The sequence below is a fragment of the Eleutherodactylus coqui genome, chromosome 1 (assembly GCF_035609145.1).
Source record: "Eleutherodactylus coqui strain aEleCoq1 chromosome 1, aEleCoq1.hap1, whole genome shotgun sequence".
NCBI classification, from domain to species: Eukaryota; Metazoa; Chordata; class Amphibia; order Anura; family Eleutherodactylidae; genus Eleutherodactylus; species Eleutherodactylus coqui.
Genome location: NC_089837.1, coordinates 353,600,879 through 353,624,699, shown reverse-complemented (window position 1 = coordinate 353,624,699; position 23,821 = coordinate 353,600,879). Strand labels below are relative to the sequence as shown.

The window sequence follows — 23,821 nt, the reverse complement described above, 5'->3', positions numbered from 1 at the left end:
GCCCATTTGATTAATTTAAATGTTGTCAGACCTCTGGTGAATGAATTCTCAGCGCTAAAGTCCTCCATACACTTTACTAGCATTGACTCAACCCCTCTGTCGGCAGGAGTTGTCCAATGGAGGACTCCCATTCTGCAGTTCACTGTGGGTGTTCTCCACTCTGAGAATCTGTCCTTCCTAGTGATGAAAAGGATATCTGTAGATGTGGTGCTTGGTATGCCCTGGTTGGCATTGCGCAACCCCCAAATTGATTGGTCCACCCGGGAATTGACACGGTGGGGGTTGTCCTGTCGTAATCACGTAACTACTGTCTCCATGTGCTCAGCAGATACTGTACTTATCTCAAAATATTTGTCTGATTTTCAGGACGTATTCTCCAAGAAACTGTCTGAGACTTTGTTTCCTCATAGGGAGTGGGACTGTGGTATTGATTTGATTTCCGACAGTCCCATCCCTAAGGGAGCCATTTTCAATTTGTCTGGGCGTGAGCATGAAGCCCTTAAGTCCTATATCTCAGAGTCTCTGGCCAAACGACGTGTCAGGCTGTCCAGGTTCCCTGCCAGGGCAGGTCTCTTCTTTGTGGAGAAGAAGGATGGGACATTGAGGCCTTGTGTGGATTACTGAGCTTTGAATAAAATTACAGTGAAGAACCAATACTCTTTGCCCCTGATTCCTGACTTATTGAATCAGGTAGTAGGGGCGAACTGGTTTCCCAAATTGGACTTAAGGGGCGCTTACAATCTAAATCGCATTCGAGAGGGAGATGAGTGGAAGACCGCGTTCAACATTCCGTTAGGACATTTTGAATGTCTGGTCATGCCCTTTGGACTTTGTAACTTCCCCGCTGTGTTCCAGGGATTTATGAACGCGGTCTTCCACGACTTCCGGGGGTATTTATGGTAATATATCTGGATGATATTCTAGTGTACTCCCAGGACTGGGATTCCCATGTGCAGCACCTGAAGTTGGTTCTGACCCGTTTGCGTGAATAACAACTTTTTGTCAAGTTGGAAAAATGCATATTTGATACTAAACAAGTGTCGTTCCTGGGTTATATGATTTCACCGACAGAGATTCCAGTGGAATCTGATAAAGTGGCTGCAATCTCCCAATGGGTCACACCAGACAACCTTAAAGCTCTCCAGCGATTTTTGGGTTTCACAAATTTTTACTGCAAATTCATTAAAAATTACTCAGTCATTGCCCAACCCCTGACCGATCTTACCAAGAAGGGGACTAACTTGGTAAGATGGTCACCAGAGGCCCTAGAGGCTCTTAGTCATCTAAAAAGGGCATTTTCCACTGCCCGGGTGTTAGTACAGCCGGAAGCACGACAACCGTTTTTTACTGAAGTCGATGCGTCTGAGGTGGGGACAGGGGCGGTTTTGTCTCAGGAGGTCAGCGGGAGATCCGGGTATAGTCCATGTGCGTTCTTCTCACAGAAGTTTAATTCGCCGGAACGTAATTACGACGTGGGGAACCATGAGTTATTGGCAATCAGGTGGGCTCTAGAAGAGTGGCTAGACACCCCATTACTGTGTAAACTGATCACAGAAAATTGGTATATCTCACCAATATTAAAAGACTCACAGCTCGGCAGGCCAGGTAGGGTTTTTTTTTGCCAGGTTTAATTTCGTCGTGACATATATTCTGGAAGAGAAGAACGTGAAGGCGGACACCCTGTGACAGAGTTTTGGGGCACCAGAAAGTGAGACTATGACTCCCGAGAATATCTTGGCACCTGGGGTGGTGGTAGCAGCTGTAGAATCCGACCTCGTCCCTCAACTACAGAACGGTCAGCAGGACGCTCCCTCGGGGGCTCCGGAGGGCAGATGGTTTGTGCCAGAGACCTTGCTTCTCAGAGTCATTGAAGAATCTCACTCATCGGTTTTCGCAGGCCATCCGGGGGTTCAGGGTATTCTGGATCTTTGTTCTAGACACTTCTTGTGGCGAGGCATGTCTCAGGAGATCCGCGACTTTATTAAGGGATGCTCTGTCTGTACATGCAGTAAAAGTCGGTGGCGTCATCTGGAGGGGCCTCTGAGACCTTTACCGGTACCTTCTCGTTCGTGGTCGCAGTTATTAATAGATTTTATCACCGATCTACCGGAATCTCAGAGGTACACCACTATTTTAGTGGTTGTAGACCGTTTCTCCAAAATGGCACATTTTGTGGCGTTAAAAAAGCTACCTTCGGCAATAGAATTTTCCGAGATTTTTGTGAAAGAAATCATTTGTCTACATGGGGTTCCTGATAACATTGTATCGGATCACGGGGTTCAGTTTGTTGCGCAGTTTTGGTGAGCCTTCTGCAAAAACCTGGGAACGTCGCTGTCCTTCTCGTCAGCCTTCCACCCGCAAACTAATGGTCAGATGGAGCGGAAGAACCAGGATTTAGTGCAATATTAAGGTTGTTTGCCAGTGAAAAAGCTCATCAGTGGGCCGAATTTTTGCCGTTGGCAGAGTTTGCGCTAGACAATCGCACTTGTTCTTCTACTGGGGTGTCTCCATTCTTTTGTGTATACGGGGAGCATCCTCGCTTCCTTACTGCTATTCCTACTCCATCTGCCTGTCCTTCAGCTGATGTTGCCACAGATGTGCTGCGGGGAGTATGGAAGGAAATACAGGAAAACCTGGAAGCGACGGGGGCTCGTATGCAGTTGCGTAGTAGGAAGAGTCTGTCAGTGTCTGAACCTTACAGGGTGGGACAGAAGGTATACCTGTCTTCCAAAAATCTCAAAATGAAGCTTCCATCTTTAAAACTGGCGCTGTGTTATGTGGGGCCCTTTGTCATCACGCGTGTAGGGAATCCTCTGGCTTATGAACTTGATTTGCCAGCTACATGGAGGGTTCACAGGGTGTTTCATAAGTCTTTATTGAAGTCTTTTGTCCCTTCGGTGATGGAGGCAAGTAAGCAGGGACAGGGGGTTGCGGGTAAGTTCTAGGGCAATCCGGGCTGGCGCACCAGTGGGTAGGATACCGTAACACACTGCTCTTACAGTAAAGAACCTCTTCTATGTCAAGAAACTTTCTTTCCTCTAGATGTAGTGAATGCCCCCTTGTTATAGTCACAGCCCTGGGTATAAATTGATGATGGGAGAGATATCTGTATTGTCCCCTGATATATTTATACATAGTTATTAGGTCGCCCCTCAGCCATCTTTTTTCTAAACTAAATAATCCCAATTTTGATAACCTCTCTGGGTATTGTAATCCATTACATTTATTACTTTAGTTTCCCGCCTTTGTACCCGCTCAAGCTTTGATATGTCCTTCTTGAGTACTGGTGCCCAAACTATATACAATATTCCATGTGTGGTCTGAACAGTGACTTGTAAAGAGGAAGAACAATGTTCTCATCATGTGCCCCTAGACCTCATTTGATGCACCCCATGATCCTATTTGCTTTGGCAGCAGCTGCCTTACACTGGTTGCTCCAGTTAAGCTTACAGTTAACTAAAATCCCCAAGTCCTTTTCCATGTCAGTGTTTCCCAGTGGCTTCCCATTTAGTGTGTAATAAGGACATGTATTTCCTCTGCCCAAGTGCATAATTTTACATTTATCATTGTTAAACTTCATTTGAAACTTTTCTGCCCAAGACCCTTTCAGCAACCTTTTCCAGATCCTCTTACAATCGCCTTGCGTCCTCTCATGTTCATTTCTTTACATAGTTTTTTGTCATCTGCAAATATTTACATTTAACTGTGCAATCCTTCTACCAGATCATATGATTACATAATACCTGGCAGGCTGGTTGTCTATGGTAATAAAAGAGGAAATAAACCATAAAACCATAAGAAAGTGCCAAATGTTCTAAGAACCCCTTAAGGTGGGCGACCAGACAACCCGGACTGATATTGGAGAGAGGAGTGAAATTGAGTCCAAGGGAACCATAGGGCACTGCACCTGGAATATGAGGTAGAGTTTGATGCTGTCATGTCCTCCATGCTTATAACATTATGTAGCTCTTCTGCCCAATGAGCTTGTGTTGGAGATCCGTCAGAATTTGGATATCACCATTTACATGGTAGAGATGAAGTGTCTTAGTGCTCCCTTCTTTGTAAGAATAAAATCAGGATAGCACTCCACTGAATACAAATAGGATAACAATGGAAATTTGAGTTGAAAGTGGGACTTACCCGGTGCCCAGTGAGGCTCCCTTATGAGAAACCCACTAGTACCTCCACATCCTGGCAAGCATGTAGAACGTAATGGATGAGGCTTCCTAGTCCTTTCCTCCTATCCTGGGATCACGAGAGCTGCTGGAGGGTTGTGTCTTCAAATGGAGGACCCAATATCCAAACAGCCAAACAAGAACAATAAAAATCTCCAAGCGCTCCCGAGGATAGACCGTCAGGAATCTTCCATAATATATGTCTTTCTTTATTGAAAAGGCAACGCGTTTCACCTCGTCAAAATGGAGGCTTTATCAAGCATAAACATACTGAATAGGAAATACCATATATCTAAAAAATAAATTGTAAATGTCATTTACATCTGAGATCGACCTACTCGGGGTGGGTGCTGCCATTACTGGGCGTGACGAATGATGCGGTAAGCGTCCAAATGTCATGTGTGTGCGTGCTGACGTGTAAAGGTGCGTCTGGACCTAAGAGCAGCTTCTGACAGTAGTGTTCGCAATGGAAGCTGCCATTATTGGGCGTGACCATCGACTCAATCAGCGCCACACATTATGTGACTTCATGCTGATGTATGGATGTGCGTCAGGACGTATCCACCGGCCCAAAGATCTAAATCTACGGATACTCTCCTAGGGAAAAAAGGAGGAAGAATATAGGAATACCCTATATAAGGAAACCACTCTGTCACAAATTATATATACACTTGCTTAGTATGCGATCTACAATAGGTCCGCAATGATATCACTCACAGAGGTGGCACTCAAAATAAATGGATATGTTAAAATGCATGAGAATAATTTAAAAAAAAAAAAAAAAAATATATATATATATATATATACACCAATAAAATCTGTGGTATAGTAAAAGTGTTTTGAATAGAAGTAACAATGTACATAAACCCCTAAAATATCAATAAAGGAACCAAATCTGCTATACAATAATAATTTATCTATCTAGAAACAAACATGTGCCCCTAAAAGTCCTAAAGAAGATAAAAAACATCTTAAATTACATTATAATACAATTGGGATGATATTGCTGTATGTATAATTATATTTTCTCCAACACCTCATTTAGACCATTCGGAGCCGAGGTGTTAGTTTTAAAAAATCCAATACATTTCTTTTTTTCGCAACTCGGAAGTAGATCTGGTAAGGATGTATTTTATAGGGGTTACTCTCAACTCGGAAAAGTTACAGTTGTGTTGAAGGAAAAAATGTCGGGAAACACTATGTTGAGAGAAACTTCTCTTGATGTTACTCCTATGCTGGGATACTCGTGTCCTTAGTGCATTACTAGTTCTTCCTATATATCGGCATTCCAGCAGGTAAATTACAAATGTGGTTTGGCTTGAACGCATAGAGAGCAGGACGATCTCTATGGACATTCTAATATTGTTCCTATGTAGAGGATTCTAGAGACTTTTAATATCATCCCAGTGAGTCCTGTTGGGAAAGAGGGCAACTCCTCCAAATATGTTTCATAGTGCATATATATATGTATTTTACATTGCCAACATAGGTCAGAATGATTGGGGAACATAAGTTTAAGTTTTGGTGGGGTTCTGTACCATCTTGCTAATATTTTAAAACTATTTTCCTGAATTTTGTTTGATGTGGATATTGTGGTTGTAATTTGAAGTGCCTTATTCCAGTTTGCTTCTGTAATAGAATCATCTAGCTCTCTTTCCCAGGCTGCAATGAAAGGGGGTGCCGTAATTGTCACATTTTCTAACAGCAATCCATAAATCACATAGATCAGGGGAGGAGGGACTGTAGTCCTAATGCTAAGTTTTTCAAATGGGGTTAATTACCTGATAAGACAATTCTTCTCCAAGATGGATTGAACAGAATTCTGGAGCTGACCGTATCAATGCCAAGCACACCAATGAGGAGATCCATCTTCATTGAAATCTGTTTAGAGTTTAAGAAAGGCCATCGAGAGATAACAATAGAGGAGTGTACCTTTCCTCCATTTAAGACTTAAGAATTCTTGGGATGTTAAACCAAGAGAGAAAAGTGGGTTTCCAAATATTGGAGTAATTAGTACTAGAGATCCTAATAGGCAATAGGTGTTATATTGCTCTCCGATTCTACGCCTAGTTTAGAATTTTTGTGAAATTGTCAGATGGGTAGCTTTGTGGTAAAGTTCAAAGTTACACCCCCCCCCCCCTTTTGCTTTTCTTCCTTACGTTTAAATGGCCATGTTTTGGCCCTGCCCCACCCCAGATAAATTACCCTGTCAATCTTTTTAGCTTAAGGAAAACTGATCTAGGTGGTATAGAGGGAATTTCTTGAATTAAATATAAAAGCTTGGGAAGGATATGCATTTTTCCCACATTCATTTTGCCAAATCAAGACAGTGAGAAAGAGGACCAATTATATCAGCTTTGAATGACCCAAAATAGGAGGAAAATTAAGGTAGAATGAGTCATTAGGCTTGGCTAGTAACTTCTTCCCTAGATGATTAAAGGGGTTTTCCCATTTAAAAAAAATCAATACTTACCAATCCCTCCCCAGGTAGTCTGCTTACTGCATTTTCTTCTCGCTAATCTTCTCCAGTCCCCCCAGGTCACCTCACCTCCAGCCGACCGGATCCTCTTCTTCTTGTTATGATGCGTGCATTCTCTGCATTCTTCTTTCGTCAGGTCAGTGTAGGTTACGTCACCAGTGACGTAACGTTCACTGCCTAGGAGGGAATGCGGATCTATTGCCGAGACTGCGCATGCGTGCTGTCTCACCACGAGTGTTCATATACTATTGCAGAGAGACAGCATGCATGCACAGTTTCTGCAATAGCTTGGCACTCCCTACATTGCTCTGCAGGAAGGAGACTGTTTCTAGCCTTTCCACCAGGAACAAATCCCACCTGTTTCTGATGTATATTTGGGGATATGTTCTTTTAGGCCAATAGCTAGTATCTTTGAATATAGTTTGAGGTCCACATTAATTAGTGAGTTTGGGCAGTAGTTAGCACACTGTGTGTTATCTTTCCCTGGTTTGGGTAAAACAGAGATATGAGCAAGAAAAGATTGGACTGGAAAAGGGGAAACAGGAAGGAATTTTAGGGTGAAGGGATTAAAGCCTGGCCAATTTTATAATAGAACTAGCTGACCCGTTGCGCGTTGCTGCGAAGACAGACAGACATACATGCATTCGTTTTTATATATCTAGATAACAACCAATCACAGCGCAGCTTTCATGTTACCTCAGTGGTATAATATATAACAACCAATCACAGCGCAGCTTTCATGTTACCTTAGCAGTATAAAATATAACAACCAATCACAGCGCAGCTTTCATGTTACCTCAGCAGTAAGAGAAATAACAACCAATCACAGCGCAACATTTATTCTGCCTCAGCAATATAAAAAATAGCAACCAATCACAGCGCAGCTTTCAAGTTACCTCTGCGGTATTATATATAGCAACCAATCACAGCGCAGTTTTCATGTTACCTCAGTGGTATAATATATAACAACGAATCGCAGCACAGCTTTCATGCAACCTCAGTAGTATAAGAAGTAGTCACCAATCACAGCGCAGCTTTCATGTTACCTCAGCAGTATAAGAAATAGCAACCAATCACAGCACAGCTTTCATTTTACCTCAGCATTCTCAATATCCAGCAATTGTCTTGCGAAACGTTCGGCGGATGCATCATTTTGTAGTTGAACACTCATCCCGTTGCTCGTAATGCCTTTTGCTTTCGTGCTTGAGATGGAAATCAAACGATCTTTGTCTGGGGGGCATAACTGTAGACGATGCTCGTACGCGCGGCACCTATCGTAGGATAGTTGTACTATGCCTATAATCTTCCCAGGAGTGTACTCAGCAACTTCCCAAAGTCTCATGGCAATTGGATGAATGGTGTAGTAATGCATAAAGGACAGACAGACAGACATACATTCATTTATATATATCAGGAAGTGAGAGAATTAGATTCCGTACGTAAAATTTGGACGCTAATTGTTTTGCGCTTAGAATTGAATAATCGACTTAGGACCCATTAACTTTTCCTATTTATGACATAATCAATGCCCGTGCAAAATTTCAAGTTTCTATGTGAGAAAATGACATTCCGTACGTAAAATTTGGACACTAATTCTTTTGTGCATAGAATTGAATAATTGAGTTGGGACCCATTAGCTTTTCCTATTTATGACATATTCAATGCCCGTGCCAAATTTCAAGTTTCTATGTGAGAAAATTACATTCCGTACGTAAAATTTGGACGCTAATTCTTTTGCGCATAGAATTGAATAATCGAGTTGGGACCCATTAGCTTTTCCTATTTATGACATATTCAATGCCCGTGCCAAATTTCATGTTTCTATGTGAGAAAATTACATTCCGTACGTAAAATTTGGACGCTAATTGTTTGGCGCATAGAATTGAATAATCGAGTTGGGACCCATTAGCTTTTCCTATTTATGACATAATCAATGCTCATGCCAAATTTCAAGTTTCTATGACATTGGGAAGCGAGAAAATTAGATTCCGTACGTAAAATTTGGACGCTAATTCTTTGGTGCTTACAATTGAATAATCGAGTTGGGACCCATTAACTTTTCCTATTTATGACATAATCAATGCTTGTGCCAAATTTCAAGTTTCCATGACATTGGGAAGCGAGAAAATTAGATTCCGTATGTAAAATTTGGACGCTAATTCTTTGGCGCTTAGAATTGAATAATTGAGTTGGGACCTATTACCTTTTCCTATTTATGACATAATCAATGCTCGTGCCAAATTTCAAGTTTCTATGACATTGCGAAGTGAGAGAATTAGTGGCAGTGATGGAAATCGAACGATCTACGTGGGGGGTGCGTAACTGTCGACGATGCTCACACGCGCGCCATTTATCGTAGGATAGTTTTACTATGCCTATAATCTTCCCAGGAGTGTACTCAACAACTTCCCAAAGTTTCATGGCGATCAGATGAATGGTGTAGTAGCGCATAAAGGACAAACACACACAGACAGACAGACAGACACACAGACACGCATACATTCAATTTTATATATATAGATTTAGGTGTAAAGCCATTGTGTCCTGGGCTTTTCCCTACTTTAAACTCCCTAATTACCTCTTCAATTTCAGGGCCTGAGAAATCTATATTAAGCTTGGAGAAATCTGTTTCAGATATTTGAGACACAGGAATTGAAGACAGGTATTCTTGCTTTTTTTTTTTTCGTTTTTGCACTCGGTCTAGAGAAGAGTGACGGTTTTGAATATTATAAAGGGATTCATGGAATGAGCAAAACTCTTCCACAATGTCTATGGTTGTGTGTTTTAATCCCCTGTTTGAGGAGTTCTGGGATGGAGTGCCTTTGCCAACCATTTTCCACATTTATTCCTGTATTCAAAAAACAAACCTGCTGTAAGCAAGTGGGGGTACACTTGCTACTGGATCGCTAACCTTTTAGACTAGAATGGCCACCAACCATGTAGAAACGCTCAGGAGACATAGATTCTCTTTTATAATCTTGCGCCCGTCAGCTTCCGTATCACACAGGTATCTCATACATTCATATATAGCATACAAAGTCCATAAACACCCCACCTGGGTGTGAGGTTAGTGTTGTCATCCCTGTCAACCTCAGGCCTTTTCTGGTCTGCACTGGACCTTGGACTAGCAGTCCTTCTAGCTCCACTGAGCTGTCTCTCTGGCTCTCTCAGCCACCCCTGTCGGAATCGGGCCTTTGCTTGATCACCAGCCTGCAACACAGCTCAGCCCTGCTGCACTGTGTCTCTCCCCTTTGCTTCTGGCAGGAACTGGCTTATATGCAACCAATTCCTGCTACACCCATCAGGTGTTAACCCTTTTTTTCCCTTTCCAGGTATCAGACTGCCTATTTAGAACCCTCTATAGGCCATTCTGATACTGCCCTGCTACACTGCATAATCTATCTTTAATACCCAGTGATCTTTGATCTGTTGAGTAGATTCTAAATCACCAGAAATCCAGATTATGTCAAAGGGTTTACTGACTCAACTGTATTTGTAAATTCAATTTATATATATTATTCAAAATTATCAATTGACAAAAAATATTCAGAATTACCTTGTAGTACAATATAATTGAATTGTAAACTTAGTGGGCAGTTTATTTTTAGCAGTTTTCATTTTCACTTAAGTGATAATTAATTACGCAGATATTACTGCTAAAAACTGCATGTGTTTTTATCACGAAACCCCCCGATTTTGTGGGGCGGTTTTCTAATGGTAAAATACATGAATTCAATGTGTTTCACCAATAGAATCCAGTCGACTAAAAACTACATCACACAGCTGCAGCGCTTTGCTGTAAAAACACATGCAAATTTTCAACACCATTTTTGATGTGCAGTTGAAATGATCATCAAAAAAGCCACAGAAATGCCAAAGGAACACAACATGGGATTACAACCTTACAAGATGCATGTGGTTCTCTGTGCACATTTCTATGCGTATGGGCACCCTCAGATATATCTTTTATACATGTGGTTTGAGTAAAAAAAAAAGGTTTCCAAAGTAACTTTAATAAGAAACTTCTTTTGGTAAACAGCAATAAAGAATGGGTAGAATGAGCTATAATTCCCCGAGTTCAAGTCACAGTTTACTTTCTGTGGGTATTAAAAAGTGAAGCGAGATATAAGAGCTTCATCCATGAGACATTCACATTTTAAGGCCAATTTAAAGTTTGTTTATGTGTAACGTAAAAACGGGAATTTAGCTGTAAATATAAAGGCCTTTTATGTTGTGTTGATATAATGACTAATTTAGATTTCAGCTTGTTGTAAAACTGGATTTATAACTGGGGCAGTAATTTCCTGTACTTGATCATTAAAATGCAATGTGGACTATGTGTTGATTCATTTTATTTCATAAAAAACATAGATTTTCAATTTTGATTGAAAACAAAATAAAATAACCAAATAAAGTTTATCAAGTTGCATCAAATAACAGTAAAATTATCCTGGCTCTTTACCTCTTTGAAAAAAGAAAAAGAAACGTGTGTTAAGCAAAAGCTATTATGTATTAAATATTACAGAATCAATGTTAGATTTTTTTCTTGATAAAGGAGTGAAAAACATCCATAATCTATATGTTGTGTTAACAACAACCACACATAAAATCCACACAAATACACACTCAACGCAAAACAGCAGCTCATCTGGGCTTTTTTTAGACTTTTTTATGTTCAGTGCTAGTGAGTATGAAAAGATCAAGTCCTTAATATACTATGGGGAAATGTATTAAAACTGGTGCAACAGAAAAATCGGGTAGATGCCCATAGCAACCAATCCCAAGAATTACATTATATGAAGGCCATAGCTTGCATTTAATATACTCTTTAAATTAATTAAAGGGGTTTTGTCATTAGAAAAAAAAACAATACTTACCTATTCCTCCCCAGGCAGTCTTCTTACCGCATCTTTTCCTCGCTCCTACAGTCCCCCGGGTCACCTCGCCTCCAGCCAGCCGGATCCTTTTCTTCCTGTTTTGGAGCATTCATTAGCTGCAGTTCACTTCCTGCAGGGCAGTGAACGCTATGAATTACGTAGTGTTCACTTCCTGGCAGGGAATACCGAATCCTCGGCAGCCTGCTTTAGCGCGCATGCACAGTATCTCGCTGCTAGTGTTTTATAGAGTATATGAAACACTAGTGGTGAGACATCTCGCATGTGCAGTCATGCTAAAGTAGGCTAAAGAGCATTCGGCATTCCCTGCTAGGCAGTGAACGTTACATCTCTAGTGACGTAGCGTTCATTACCCTGCGGGAAGCAGAATGCCGGCAATGCACACTTCATCGCAGGAAGAAGAGGATCCAGATGGCTGGGTGTGATGTGACCAGGGGACTGGAGGAGCAAGGAGAAGATCGGTGAGGTGAAGATCTGGTAACCCTTTCACTAAATGCAAACCTGTCAGTAATGTAATATACCATTGGATAATGCAAACCTGTCAGTAATGTAATATACCATTGGATATGCTACTTTAAAGGGGTTTTCTGAGTTGTTGTTTTATTTATTTTATTTTAGACTGCAGGCAATCATGAAAAATAATTAAAAAAACAAAGCTCTGCAGCACAGCATTGCCTGTTCTTCTCAACGGGCTCTATTTATAAGTTGCAGCCAGTCGCACTCCATATACTTATTAACCAAATTGCAGCAAATCACAGGCCTCAGCGGTGTACAGTAGTTGCATGTATTGGTCAGTTTTTACACAGAATATAGGTTCTTTTATTATTTTTCATGATTGCCTGCAGTTTAAAAAAAAATTGGAAAACCTCTTTAAACTGCCCCTCCTGGCCTGGAGAAATAAAGATGGCAGCACTACTTCTTTGACTGTTGTATGCACACTGTGCAATAGCATGCATTGGTAGTCTAAGGCCTCATGTCCATGGGGAAAATCAGGCCTGCTACGGATTCTACATATAGAATCCGTAGCGGGTCCCTCCTGCCCCGCGGACATGAGCGCTTAAAATAAGAATTTAAAAGTATTAACTCACCCGCAGCGGGCCGGGCACCTCTTCTCTTCCTCATGGCCGGATCTTCTTTCTTCGGCCGGCGGATGAACTCGGCACGTCGGCGGCGTGCCGCGCGCATGCGCCGGGCACGTCCGCCGAGCCAAAGCAAGAAAGATCCGGCCGTGAGGAAGAGAAGACATGCCCGGCCCGCTGCGGGTAAGTTATTCTTATTTTAGGTCTCCCGCGGATCCGGACGGCTTCCATAGGCTTCAATAGAAGCCTGCGGGAGCCGTCCCCGCGGGAGACCCACACGAAAATGGAGCATGGTCTGGATTTTTTCATGCTCCATTTTTTTTAAATTCACTTTTATTGACCATCCGCGGGTATTTATCTACCCGCGGGTGGTCAATGCATCCCTATGGGATGCAGATCAGCGGGCGGGAGGAGAGTTAAAATCCGCTGCGGATTTTAATTCTTCTTTTGCCCGTGGACATGAGGCCTTAGACACTACATGCTGATCTAACTGGCTAGTGCTACTCATGTGGACAACACTGATCAATCAAAGCAGGTGTAATCTTTTAGATAGAGTAGCAGTGAAGCCATCTGTGTTTCTGCAGGCTTGGAGGGTCTTCTTAATCTCTTTTTTGCTTTTATTAACTATTTTTTCCTCATATATTTTTCAAAGAGCATGGTGATTTGAAGATCAGAAGTCCAAAGCACTGCACTGCACAAATATCGTAAGTGCTATTTCTATATTTTATCTTATTTGCATTTATTGCTTTAAAGTATGTAATCTTATATTATGGAAAGTATATGGCTACAGAGCTGATCTATAGCTCTATCTCGCTGACTATTGAGCAGACACATGTATATAAACTTGCTTTAAATTATTGTAATCGTTATATCACAATGTTTGTAGAATGAATTACATTTCTCTCATCACAGTTCCTAGAAGATGAGGGAAGTAATAGTTGGATAATATTATGGTGATTTCACAAATATTGAGCTCAGCGATCATTCGAGAGGAAGATGAAGTGGAGCATAATCAACCCAGATAGGGGTGCTGTGCAGAAGCCTTGAGATTTCACTTGGCGGAATATATATGTCTGCTGCAAGCAGATGGAACCAACCAGGAGATGATGCTGGGCAGCAAGTAGGCCAGAAAGCAGCAAATCAGGGAACAGTCCGCTAACAGGTTCCACTGCCAGGGAGTCTATCATTTGATATTTTTGGGGGGTCACACTTTGCATATAAAACTTAGAACACATATGCCTTGAGGCAACACACACTTGTGGGACAAAAAAAATCATGAAAAGTTTTTTTTTAATATACAATCTTTCTTTACTGATTTGTCAGGATATAAAACGGAGTACCATATAGTATTACAAAAGACACGTAATACAGGTCATAATTACATCAAGTAACGTATTTTTCGCATAGTAAGGATTGGATCACATCTCTTGATTCTTACATTACATCAATTAAACAAACCTCATCCACTATAAATATGAAGTCCAAAAACCTATTTACTGGGATAATATTATAAACTTAAATATCTTCATATGTTGCAGATGAAGGTTAAGTTACTAATCTGAACAAAATTTATCATGAATTTGGACAAAGCATTCCCCTGCCTCAATACGCCCAACATATAACTCCTGGCACATTCTGACCTAATTATAATATAAAAATGAAAACAATACTCCTATGAGGGGGAAGGAGAGGGAATGTTTCTCAGGATACCCTTTTTCATTTTTGCCACCAAGCTGGGCAACATAGAAAGAAAGGTGAGTTAAGGACTGTTAGAGATTTGTGACCCTGCATATGCATTATAAAGACCCAGTACCTGATCCCAAAATAGCTTTATTGATGGACAACTCCACCATATGCGGATCATAGTGCTCCTTTTCTATGCCATATCTCCAACAGGTCTCTGTAATGTTCGGGTGTATGCGATGCACATCTACTGGACAATACTACCATCTGACCAGGAATTTATAATTTATCTCCATGACCTGGGAAGATGAGGAGATAGTATGCGAGGAAACACATTTTCAGGATGTCATCTTGGTCAAAAGTAATCCCCAGCTCACCTTTCCATTTACAGAAAAAGGAAGCCCTATCGAAATTAGTCAATTGGAGCAGCAAGCTGTACATATACAATAGTCTCCACATTCTACCAGTTTGAAGGTGTATCACTCATCGAACGGGAGAATATGTTCAATACAAAAGGGTATCATTGTTGGTATTCAAGCCATGAAAGGTCAAGATGGTCTCCCTGAGTCTTTAGGGTGTCAAAGGAAAATGTCTCCCCATCTGACATGCCTGAGCTTTCGATAGGAGGACTTATGCCATAGTAAGAAACATCTAGTTCCAACTCGTCCCTTGTCGCTGTTGAAATCATAGGGAGAGCCTTGTCCTGAATATAATCATTTATCTTCAAATCTAGGTTGGAGTCTGAAAGGTCGGCATATTGGCCCTTTAAGTTCTACAAAGAATTCTAATAATCCTTAAAGAGATCAGCTATTTGAAAGGGTTATGTACTTCTATTACTTGCGAATCCGAAGAAATGGGATATATGTATTTGTGTTCTGTGGATGGAGCAAGCATGCCAAGACGCGATCACATTTATTAGCATTTTCATATAGTAAGCACTGAAAGCAGTCTTGCTGTCTGGTGAATCACTCCCTGACCATGATGAGAGTAACTAACACCCCTTAGACAAGAGAATGGTTATAAGCCCCCTCCAGTTTCTCCAACTCTGCAGAAAGGTTCTAAATTTTAAAAGGCCTTCCCTTTTTTCCAGTTGGGCCTTGTGCCTAATTAATGTACCCTGGATTACACATTTCAGCTCTTCACACTGTAGAAGAAGAGGAGTCCTATCTATCGTATGATCCACAATAACATTAGAGATATCCTTAATAATGTCTCCCTTATAAAGGGAGACTCGTTAAGCCACCAAGACCATTCCCTAGCTTCCATTCCCAGCAGATCCAAATGAAGAAAAAGCGGGAAATGATCCGACCACAGGGCTACACCTATTGTGAATAAAACTTTAGGGCATATTGTGAAATAAAAAACATGTCTATTCTGCTATACGTGTCATGCACTGGTGAAAAATACATGTAATCTTTCATGCATGGGTGCAGAATTTTCCAGACATCCACCAGGTGATGATTTAGTAAGGTATCTAGAATCATGTTAAATTCCCACCCCTTCCCTACCCCCAATTAGTAGGACCTGTTTCACAAAACCTTCAAAAAAATATCTTTTAGCTTCCTACCTTGATCAGTATTTGGTTGAAAAATGTTGCCCACAGTGTAAGTTTTCACATGATGCTTCAGCTTAACAAATATAAATTTACACTCCGGACAGAATAATGTATCAATCAGATTTTAAGATAAGGACCCGTGAAATGCCATAGATGTGCCTTTGGATTTAGAATCTGGATTCAGACTATGCACCCAGGTATTATAGCATCTAGAGCTCAATCTATGGTTATGCACGGTTCGAAAATGGGTCTCCTGAAGCAATGGAATTTGGGCCTTCACTCTGTGCAACCCTTAAAAAATTTGCAATAGTTTTTGTGGTATGTTGAAACCCCAAACATAAAGCAAGACTAATGCCTAATGCCCACGGCCGTGACGGGCTTCGCAAGCAGAATACCGCAAGCGAAAATGACACAATCACAAACAGCAAGAAAGAAAACCAAAAAAAGGGAGGGAAAGGAGGAAGAAAAGAAGGGAGAAAATGAAGAAAAGAAGGAAACTAAGAAAGAAAAGAAAGAGATGGACCCTCTGTAGCTGTACAAGAACTAATCGATACAGTTATAAATACCCAAGAAAGAAAAAGTGCACCACTCCGCTCAATCCTAAATGGAAACAGTCTTTCAACGTCAGTAAAGGCCTATTTACACTAGCCGATGATCGCTAAAAAAAATCGCTAATCGGCGATCGTTTTAGCGATAATCGGTGCATGTAAATGTGCGCCCATCATCTGCTTTTCCGACACTGCTGGCTGATCCTTAAATTCAATCCAACATAAAAATTGTTGCTCACTTTTATCAGTAGTTCTCCACGGGGAGTGCTGATACCATTGTTTCCCCATGAAGAACAAAGGATCTGAGCACAGATAATAGCCTTGGGCTGTTAGCTGAGTTCAGTGAAGGCTTTATTTGCATACCTAATTGGTATTTAAGTAGTTGAGTAGCTACTTAAATGCCAATAAATTTTTATGCAAAATGATCGCTCAAAGCTGTCACTCAAACTGTCGTTTGAGCAATCTTTGAGTGATTCTCGGCCCGTGGAAACCAGCCTTCACACATAGACTACCATAAAAGCAGCAGAGGGAAGCTTCTATGCACCTTTGATGGGCTCTGAAGGACACTTCAGGATCCCAAGGATTTGCAAGGTGTTGTGGTGGGATCTATTCTCAAGATCATTCACCTTGTCCCAAAGATGCTTGTTTTTCTCCAAGAAATCTTGCAATTGTGCCTGCAGGTGATCTCAGTTATCCTCCAAACTCTGGAGTTGCTGCTCCAGCTCGTCGAGGTGGGAATCATGGACTTTCAGGTCCACTTCAAGTTGCTTTGTTCCAGTCTTCTGCTTACTAGCGCTGCAGCAGTCATGTGGGTTGTTGACTGCTGCAGCCAATAGAAGGTCTGAAAGGGTCTTCAATGATGATGTCTCATACACCTGCCGGGAGCTTCTACATTGGAAGCCCACAACAGGTTTAAGGGATGTCACTGGGTTTTCTCGCCCAGCAATGTCCCATAAAAACCTTTAATATATTCTACCTATAGCAACATGGTTAGAAAACATTTATCCACACTATAAAGCAGTGTTGACTTTAGGAGGCTAAATGTTGCTGTTTCCTTAACTAGGTTTCCTTAAAGGCGCACACTCCTTTGTATATTAGGCGTATCACAGGGCCATCCATGCACGTAAAAAGAAATCTGTTCTATCTGTAAGCTGGAGTTGATTTTTTGTATTATTTACACTGGTTTCTTTCATAAATCACGCACAAATTTTGTGGGCTTGGGTGGCAATGCCCACACCTTTTTCTGTAAAGCGATGTCAGCAAATTTCCCCCAATGACTTTACGCTGATTTATTTGAAATGTACATGTGTTTAATTTATATATTGTATACGGGAGATATGCCGTAATTCTCCGCAGTGAGCCTATCTATCAGAACTATCACTTCTCTCCCCTGTTCCCCGGTGGCAGAATAGCGCTAGCAATATTCTGCCTCGCCCGTGGACAGGGGGCCTTAGGCTTCTTTCACGCGTGTTTCTTTTATGGCATTTTTTAGGAGTCTGTAAAAAAAATGCAATGAATTGTATGCATTTCTTGCTAGCTTTTTTGTGGTATTTTTTATAGACATTACTTTTATAGCTTTTTTCTTTAAATGGACTCAAAAAATGTATCAAAAGTGAAGAAAAATGCCACAAAAAAGCAATGCTCCTTATTTGCCAATTGCATTTTTGCTCATATCTGGCTGTAGTGTTTTGAGAGACAAAAAGATAAAAATTCTATAAGTAAGGCAGTCTTCAATTGAGCAAGATTTGTGCGTTGCAAAACATTCAAATCTGAGCAGCTTTCTTTTGAGTGCTAGAAAGATCGATGAGAAGTCATTTTCTGGGCGGCATCGTACGGTATATCAGCGTTATGTAAAGAATAACAGTGTAAGTACCTTATGTGAGGGTTGTATCAGATATAGAAGGGGGTAATTAGACATGTTTGATTAACAATATCTTGGATATTTGTTTTTTCGACAGTGACTGTTTTTCTCTTTCGTCACTATCAGGTATATCTTTTCACCTTCTTTATAGTTCAAGAAGCGTTAATTCGGAATGTCATATCACAAAATTTCAAAAGCAATATGCAATATAAGAATTGAAGAGGAGTAATCCTTTGTACAACCAAAAAGAGAATATGCAGCATATAAGATTAAGGAAATGATAGAGAGATAATGGTATAATTAACCAACATAAAACGAGTAAACAAAAATAGATAAGTAAAGTTGCGAGGAAAAGAGAAAGTTAGAAAGAGATAAATTTTCATGGTGTATCCAATGGTATAATTCAGGATGGAAAGGTACTGTTAGATAGCCAGGTTGAAAAAGCAGGTGAATCCCTAAAGTCTAGTCATGAAGCTGAAGTGGAGTAAAAGTTAGAAGTGGCATTGTCATTTGAAGATCTTAGCTCTTCCATATATTTTAACGAGTCCAAGACCTCAACCCATAACACCTTAGATGGATGAGTAACTGATCTCCAAAGCCTAGAGATTATCTGTTTTGCAGCCATAAAAGAATGTCTCAGGAGACCCTTCTTGATTTGAGAAATAGAGCCCGGGAGCATGGAGAGAAGGGCAATCTCTGGTGTAACATCCGTTGTCGTCTTACACGGTGTTTTGTATAAGGCAGGATGTCCATCTTCAGGGCATTAACCCAGCCAAACTAAGACAATAGCAATCTATTGAATTCCTGAAAAATGACTGGGAGACTAACTCAGGCAGAGGGGACATAGATCAACAAGTCAACCACGAATAGTGACAACTTGTGCTCTATGTCCCTTATTTTTATACTCATGATAGAATTACTTTTCCTAATGGTGTTGGCTAATGATTCAATGACCAATGTTTACAATTATGAGAAAAGGAAACATCCCTGTTTCGTTTGATTCATGACCAAAACGGAGATTGATAAGGAGCCATTCACCCTTACTTTTGCTGAGGGCTAACAATAAAGGACTTTGATCCAGGCCAACATTCGTGGCTTCAGGTCTATTTTTCTAAGTTTCCTCCAGGAACCCCCAGTACACTCTTTCAAATGCTTTTTCAGTGTCAACAGCTGAGAGGCAAAGAGGGTCACCGATCCTTAGAGTCTGGGTGTTTAAAGATAGGGTTTTTATGGTATTGTCCTGGGTCTCATGTCCTACATGTCAAATCCTACTTTTTCTTTGTGTGTGAGTCAATCTACAAGGTATCATTTTTGAAAATAACTTGACATCCATATCAATTAATGAAATGGGATGAAAACTGCTGCAGGTTGAAAGATCTTTTCCTGGCTTAGGGATAACAGTGATATGAACCTGTAAGGACTGAGGGGAAAAAAGGGCAGCCAGGAAAATTTGCATAAAAAGCCCGAAGTAAAGGGCTGGATATTAGTTCACTACGCAGCTTATAGAAACTGAGTGTAAACATCAGGTCCTGGATTCTTCCCCACCTTCAGCTCCTGTGCAACCAGACCAAATTCATTAGGAGAAAGATCCTGATTCTGAGCATGTACAGTGCTAGTAGGAATAACTAGTAGCAGTGACCTCTAAATAATTCCTAATATCACTTTACAATGGAGTCTCATGATGTTTATGAATATTATATAGTAGGAACAAAATTCCTCCAACATCTCCCGAGGAGAATGAACCATTCCCTTAGGCCTTAGTCAGACGGGCGTTTTTTCACGCGATTTGCACATGCGCATGCGTCCGGCGATTTTTTAAAACCATTGCTTTGCAATGGTATCGGACACATGAGCGCTTTTTATGCGCTCGTCCGATAAATTATAGAACAGAAATCGCAGATCGCACCTATCTGCGATTCCTGTTCTCTTCTCTATATGCGCTCAATGGGGCCGGCGGCAGCAGCGCCGACCCCATTGAGAACATATAGAAGACAAATCATTCTTCTCTGCCACAGCTGTAACAGCTGTGGCAGAGAAGAGCGATGTTTGCCCATTGAATTCAATGGAGCCGGCAATACAGCCGGCTTCATTGAAAGCAATGGGCTGCCGGCGATCGCGGGATGAATTGTCGGGAAGGGCTAAAATATATAAGCCCTTCCCTGCAATTCATCCAGAAATGTGTAAAAAAAAAAATATATATATACTCACCTTGTCCCGGCAGACGGAGTTCAGCGCGGCCGGCCTGCAGTGGGTCTGAGTCAGACCTGCCTCTGATTGGCTCAGCGCTGAGCCAATCAGGGGCAGGTCTGACTCACACCCCCTTCACACCCACCCAATGGATGAATTGCAGGGAAGGGCTTATATATTTAAGCCCTTCCCGACAATTCATCCCGCGTTCGCCCGCAGCGCATTGCTTTCAATGGAGCCGCATTGCTTTCAATGCGCTGGACAGCTCCGGCCCGTTTCTAATGAAACGCGGCTAGGAGCAGATTTTTCGGGCGATTTTTGGGCCCCGGTCACGCGATTTGCGGATGCGCATCCGTCATGCGATCCGCAAATCGCGCGAAAAAATGCCCGTGTGACTAAGGCCTTAGTGAGAAAATTAATAGAGAGAATATGGGATTCAGGTATACAAGGGTGTAGTGCTATGGCCAGCTACCTCCCACATCTTTTCCTATATTCATAATATCTGGCCTGTTACCACTTAACACTACAGGACGTAGGTTTAGGTCCTGGCTGTGAGGTACTTAACACAACCAGAGCCCACATCATCCCACAGTGGGAATCGACTGTGACTGATAGCCTGCCTTTAAGCCCCCCGAGGACTGATGGGTTGCCATGGCAACAGAATGCCAGATCCTGGTATCCAGGCTTGCTATTGCCTATGATTTTCATAGTGATCGTAGCTGTTATGGTTCAAGTTCCCTACAGTGATATACAAAATGTAAAAAAAAAAATACTTTTTTGCGCACTTTCCCTATTTTTTTTTACTAAAAAAGAAGACATTTTTAAAATCCTTCATATTTAGTATCATTGTATCTGTAACAACCTGTACAATAGATTGAACACACTATTTATCCTGCATGAAAAAGTTGTAAAAAAAAAACAAAAAAAACTTATTTTGTAGATTTTACCTTCCCAAAAAACGCGATAAAAGTGAGCAAAAAAGCCGTATGTACCCAAAAAAATGTACCAATAAAAACTACAGCTCGTCACACAAAAAATAATCCCACACAGAGCTCCATCTATGGAAAAATAAATGAAAAGTTATGGGACTTTTAATGCAACGATATAGAAAAAATAATAATTACCAAAAAAGGGTTTTATTGTGCAAAATAAAAAAACCTAAAAAAAAATTATAATAACTTTGGTACTGTCATAATCCTACTAGTCCACAGAAAAAATGTATCATGTAATTTATAGTGCATGATTAACGAGCGAGTGTACTCGGTAAGGACAGATACTCGAGCGAGTATCATCCTTACCAAGTACCTTCCTGCTCACCCGCAAAGATTCGGGTGCCAGCGGGGGTGAGCGCTGTGTTGCGGGAGTGAGCAAGAGGGAGCGGGGGTGGGGGGTGGGTGGGAGAGAGAGATCTCCCTCCTGTTCTCCCCCATCCCCGCCAGCACCCGAATCTTTGCGGGCGAGCAGGCAGGTACTCAGTAAGGATGATACTCGCTCGAATATCTGTCCTTACCGAGTACGCTCGCTCATCTCTATTAAATCTGTAAAAAACACTTATGGCAGAATTGATATGTTCTCTCTCTCTACTCTAAAAGAAAAAATATATAGTGAAAGTTTTACAATACATTATATGCACTCAAAAATCATAACTATAGAAACAGTTCTCCATGCAAAAAAACAAGCCCTCACACGGCCATGTCAATGGAAAAAATAAAAAAGTTATGGCTTTCGAAAAGTGGAGATGAAAATCCTCCAAAAATTGTAGCATCCTTTGGGCTGAAATAAGCCATGTCCTTAAGGGGTTAACTTATCTCTGAGACAAAGCGATTTTTGGTTGAGGAGCGTTAAAATTTGGTGTTGGAGTGAGGATATTGCAGCCCTTAGCAAGTCTAAAACTTGTACATTGTCAAAGGCTTGTCTTAGCCCTAATGTATGAAGCTCAGACGTCATCTCAGTGGTGCTTTGTTTTTTCTGTCTTGTGCCCTGAGATATAAACATGCCTTGAACTATACATTTTAAAGTTTTCCACTGTAAGGGAAAAGTCAGGCAAGCGTTTTTTTGCGCGCGCCTATATGCAAAAAAGGCGCGTTTGATAGAACCATTGGTTTCCTATGGTGTGTTCACATGTCCGTTTTTTACAGGCGCAAAATACACCTGCAAAAGATAGGATATCCATGCGATGGGAAGGTCCGTGCTGCGTGTAAAGATTCCCCGTAAAGAACCCTCATTAGCCATCGAATTGCGGAATAGGAGACTAAAAAACCTGCCCCTAGGCGTATTCCTGTAAGGATTAAACAAAATGTTGAAATCTCCACCCAAAATGATCCTGTAACCATCTGTGAAACAAGCTAGTTCCTGAAGAGTATGAACCCCAAAGGGGAACTGATCCTGACTGGGAAAATAAAGGTTAGCAATCGTGTATACACAACCTGAAAAAAGCATAATTAGGAAAATATATATCCCGGTAGTGTCAGCATCAGACGTTATCAAAGTAAGTTATAAAGATTTATGGAACACTATTGAAATCCCAGAAGCTTTACGGTTTGGATGAGAACTATGAAACCACGTTGTGTGGTATTTATTAGTATATTTGGTTTTTTTTGAGGCTACAGGATGAGTTTCCTGGAACAATGCTATCATTATTCTTTTTCTATGAAGCCTCTATTGAATCTGACTGCATTTTTCAGGTTTATGAAGGCCTGTAACGTTATAGCTACACAGAGTTAATGGAGCCATCACTCTTTAGGTAAGCATGTATATGTGAGAATAGTCAGGACTCCACCAGGGGAGCACCAAAGACAAGAAAGTAAAGAAATAGTAAAGAGAAAAGTAATAGAAGAGCAAATAGAGAAAAACAAATACAGATGTTGGAAGTAGAGCAACCAGTACCAACTACTAACATACGACTCATGTCTACAACAGCACTATAGCTCCTAAGGGGGAGAGAGGAAACCTTCACCCTCCTACTAGCACCAGCTTCAAAAATACACCTCTAAAATGAGTGGGAAAAATGATAAAGCTAAAGCAGTAAAGCTTAATTAACCAGACAACATGACTATCGTTCTAGAATATCATATCATCGCCCCTTATGACAGAAAGCAGGTCAGAAATGTAGATAATGCAATGTGGTGTGACAAAGTTACCTGCAGGCAGAAAGGGTATAGCTAGAACCTTTGTCTTACAAAATAGTATTGTTAATGTTATATTATGTTAGGCAGGGCAGGCATAATATAGTATTCACCAGGCCTGCTGCAACAGGATGCATATAAAAGTTAATCATGGCCGAATGAGAAACTGATCGGTATTCATTAATAGAAGCAAAATTAAATTCCACTTCTAAGGCCACTCTCACACATGCACTT

At 41.0% G+C, this 23,821-nt stretch overlaps 1 protein-coding gene across 1 annotated transcript in view; it reads left to right on the top strand.

The window, feature by feature from the left end:
* AFF3 (ALF transcription elongation factor 3) overlaps positions 1-23,821 on the top strand; it is a 335,141-nt gene that overhangs the window by 177,573 nt on the left and 133,747 nt on the right. Inside the window, exon 5 of the mRNA XM_066577159.1 lies at positions 13,281-13,332. Within this exon, the coding sequence (XP_066433256.1) occupies positions 13,281-13,332 (52 nt within the window). The remainder of the gene's footprint in view (positions 1-13,280; positions 13,333-23,821) is intronic.